At 43.7% G+C, this 3,766-nt stretch overlaps 1 protein-coding gene across 1 annotated transcript; it reads right to left on the reverse strand.

Annotated features, from left to right (window-relative positions):
* Positions 1 to 635: 635 nt before the first annotated feature.
* Positions 636 to 2,652, reverse strand: LOC121981057 (probable amidase At4g34880). The gene is made up of 5 exons (XM_042533435.1): positions 2,123 to 2,652; positions 1,833 to 2,047; positions 1,501 to 1,746; positions 1,219 to 1,417; positions 636 to 1,135 (listed from the first exon to the last, which is right to left on the reverse strand). The coding sequence occupies exons 1-5, from the start codon at positions 2,636 to 2,638 to the stop codon at positions 779 to 781; spliced, it is 1,533 nt and encodes a 510-aa protein (XP_042389369.1). The 5' UTR covers positions 2,639 to 2,652; the 3' UTR covers positions 636 to 778.
* Between the last annotated feature and the right edge of the window lie 1,114 nt (positions 2,653 to 3,766).

Here is a 3,766-nt window from a genome sequence, read left to right on the forward strand (position 1 = left end):
AAAAAAAATGAAGAGATGAATAAAATGAACAAATAACAACTTTGTCTTACTACGATTGACGTTGTCGAAGTTGTTGTCATCGACGGAAAAGAGTTGTTGATGAAAGGAAAAGAAAAGTTGTTGCTACCGTTGTCGAAGTTGCTGAGGTTGCCGTACTATACACGATGATATTAAACCAATATGTAAAAGCTTCTGTAGTTGCTTTAACAAAAATTCAGAAAAAAAAATTGGAAGAAAGAGAACATGACTTATATCATGTTGAAACTAATAGATAGAGAAAAGAAATAGAATAAAGAATAATTTTTTAATCTATTATTTACAATTTAATAAATTTATTTATATAAATTGTCCAAACAAAATAGAAAGATTAAATATCACATATAATTAAAAATATAATAATAAATATAATAGATTTAGAAGTATTATTTAAAATCAATTCCAAATTTATTTTGTCATTAACATTTTTCTCTTTCCATTAGCAGAGCTGTGTGTTTTTTTTTTTTTTTTTTTGGTTGTCTGTATTTGGTTGTCTGTATTTGTTTGGTGCAAATAGCCTATTAGCTTTGATCTCTCTCTTTTTGGTTAGACTGCAAATTATATATGCGATCTTATTATAAGTGTTATAACAATTTCATGGCAGGGTACCTTTGTGCCCAATCTGTGGGGAATCACCTTGAACTGTTGAGTGGTTTATGGAGATGATGAATAACTGGTTCATCGAACTACAATTTCATGTATAAAAATATTTTTTTATTTAGTGATGGAACTAGACCTCTCTTCATTCCCTGAATGATGGGGGTTTTCTGACCAACGTTGCTTGCTCAAAACCATACGCCATCTCAATCAACCTGGGTTCTGAACCCCTGAGGCCCCCAAAGCACAGACCGAAAGGAATTCCATCGCCCCCATACCCTGCAGGAACACTAATGGCAGGGTATCCTCCAATAGCAAAAATCGTAGCTGCATTTGAGTTGGCAGCCACCACTGCGTCCAATCTCTTCTCGACCATTAGCTTCTCCAATCCTTGCTTGGAAAGTTGGCTCATTCTCGCAATTGCACTTCTTTCGGTTGCACCAATTCCCGAGGTGTTTTCAGCTGCTAAAAATATGGGTTGCCCGAATTCATCCAGTCTTTCCTATATCCAAGCATAAGAACACAGGATTCCTTACTAGCAAATCGACTTGTAGTGCTAGAATATAAGTTAGGATAGTAACTGACCTCGGCACTGTGCTGGTTGTTGAATTCTATTACATCAGCGAGAGACTTCACGGGAGACGATGAAAGGTCTGATAAGTAGGAGTTTAGTGCCAACTTGAACTCAGCCAGCAATGCAACCCCTTCACCGCTCTGGGTGACGTCGAGAATGATGCTCGAGTTGGCTATTTCAAGGTCGTCGATCAAGATGGCTCCCTTTTGCCTTAATATGATTCATGCAATCGTGTTGTTATGACTTATGATACATTAGCGATCTCTGTTGTCAAACAACTGCGAAATGCTAACCTCATGGTGCCGAAATGACTCTCGAAGACTGCATTTTTGTAGGAAGAATCAGTACTGGAGAAGTCGAAGAACCTACGGAGGATGCCAATCCTCTTGCCCTTTAGTCCGTTCACGTTTAAGAACTGCTTGTATCCACCTGCAGGTATGTACTTTGACGCTGCTCTGGTTGCCGCCGCGTCATCCTTGTCGAAACCCACAATTACGTCCAAAACTTGGACAGCGTCGGAGACTGTGCGGCAAAGAGGGCTGCGTTTATTAAAATTAATTGGAGGTTAAATGAAGGTTTTATTCTTATGAAAGATAAAAAATGAGTTTGTAGATTACTTAATTACCCGATGGTGTCCTGTCTGGTGGAGACGGGGATGACGCCGGCACGGCTGGTGAGCCCAACGGTGGGCTTGATTCCGACTACCGAGTTCAGGTGCGAGGGGCAAATGATGGAGCCGTCCGTCTCCGTCCCCAGCGTCACTGCTGCCAGGTTCGCCGCCGCCGATATCGCCGACCCGCTGCTCGACCCGCACGGGCTCGCTGACAGCACGTAGGGGTTCTGCATGCAGCTTCCTTCAGTTACAGAAATCCAGTTAGATTTTGTTTAGATTGGATATGAAGAAGATACACAAACCCGGGCTTGGCCGCCACGGGCGCTCCACGAGCTGGGCGCCACGAAGGAGCGGAAGTTGGCCCACTCCGCCATGTTGGCCTTCCCCAGCACCACCGCTCCGGCCCGCCGCAGCCGCCGCACCACCCCGGCGTCGCGGGGAGCTGACGAGCCCAGCAGCGCGAACGAACCGGCAGTGGTGTTGAGCCCGTCGCCGCCGTGCGTGGCAATGTTGTCCTTGAGGAGAACGGGGACCCCGTGCAGGCAGCCGCCTCGCCCGCTCAGCCGCTCGCGGTCTGCAGCGTCGGCTTCCCGCAGGGCGGCTGGGTTTACCTCGATGACAGCGAGTAGGAGTTCGTTGAGGGAGCGGATGCGGTCTAGGTATAACTCCACCAACTCGCGGGAAGTTAGATTGCCGGCGGCAAAGGCGTGCTGGATGCTATCGATGGTGGCTTCTTGGAGGTCGAAGGCGCGGGAGGCGTCCAACAGGAGAAGCAGCAAGAAACACCGGAGGAAAGAGGACGACGACATTACTGCCATAATTAATTAACCTCGATCAATCTATACCTGCCTGATTCAAGATTTATCTGTTATATATAGACTCATCCATCGATGCTGCCATGGGACTATGATCTGGTTGGACTAACACAGAGTGCGATGTTGTGCGAAACCAAGTGGATGTGAGTAAATTCGAACAGAGGAGACAACATAAACTACAATTACTTGGAATCTTCGACTCGAGGATGCATCCATGGCGTGACCTCTTCGGCCATTTGGCGCACTCCCTTGCCTTTTTTGGGTTGTCGACAGCCATGTTGTGATCAGTTGGGCCAATTGGAAAGGGCATATTCTTGCTTCATTGACCCAAGCAAGAAGAAGGTGAAGAGAGTAGAGTTGATTACAAGGAGATTAAAGAAAATTAAGCAGCAAAATAAGTATATAATAAAAATGCAAATGGATTAGTTGGTATCAGAATTAGATTGATGAACAATGGCTCATTAGTTACTTAATTTAATATCTTTAATTTGCTCAGTATGTTTTGAGATATTTCTTGTGAAAATCTTCTAAAGTATTTTTTTTTAAAATATAAGTAACAAATAATTTGTTCCTCACTGCATCCAATTGGCGGAGTTAGAAAATTTGTAGCCCTGTGATGATCTCGGATAAAAAAAGCCTTCTGGAGTATTTCCTTTCATTTTTACCGGGACTATCTTATCTTCTTTCTTATTATTCTTTCTTTTCTTCATAGAAAATTTAACCGTTCCTCCGCGTCAGCATTGGGCCCCGGACTATAACCCGGATATGCCATAAGGTGGCTCCGTCTTTAATTCCGCCTCTTAAAAGTCCCCTAACTAATGTTTACTTCCTCGTAGATAGATTGTGATGACTCACTGCTCCTGCCTAACACTATTTCACAGTGACTTGTTCCTTTGTCTCATTGGTGGAGGATCGTGTTGGAGTTTACAATTCGTTTTTTGTTTGCTTGTGTATTCATGTCTTCAAAGCCACGCCGAGCAGCATAGCCCAAGCCAACCTTCTCGCTCTCTGCACAGGTATTAGCCCCTCAGAGCATATGGTGGATTTGATACGGTGTTAAAAAGATAGGGTGCATTGTTAAATAATTAGAGTTTAATTTCACGTTTTATTAACATATTGCGTGAAGTAAGC

This window comes from Zingiber officinale, chromosome 1B (assembly GCF_018446385.1).
Source record: "Zingiber officinale cultivar Zhangliang chromosome 1B, Zo_v1.1, whole genome shotgun sequence".
NCBI lineage: Eukaryota > Viridiplantae > Streptophyta > Magnoliopsida > Zingiberales > Zingiberaceae > Zingiber > Zingiber officinale.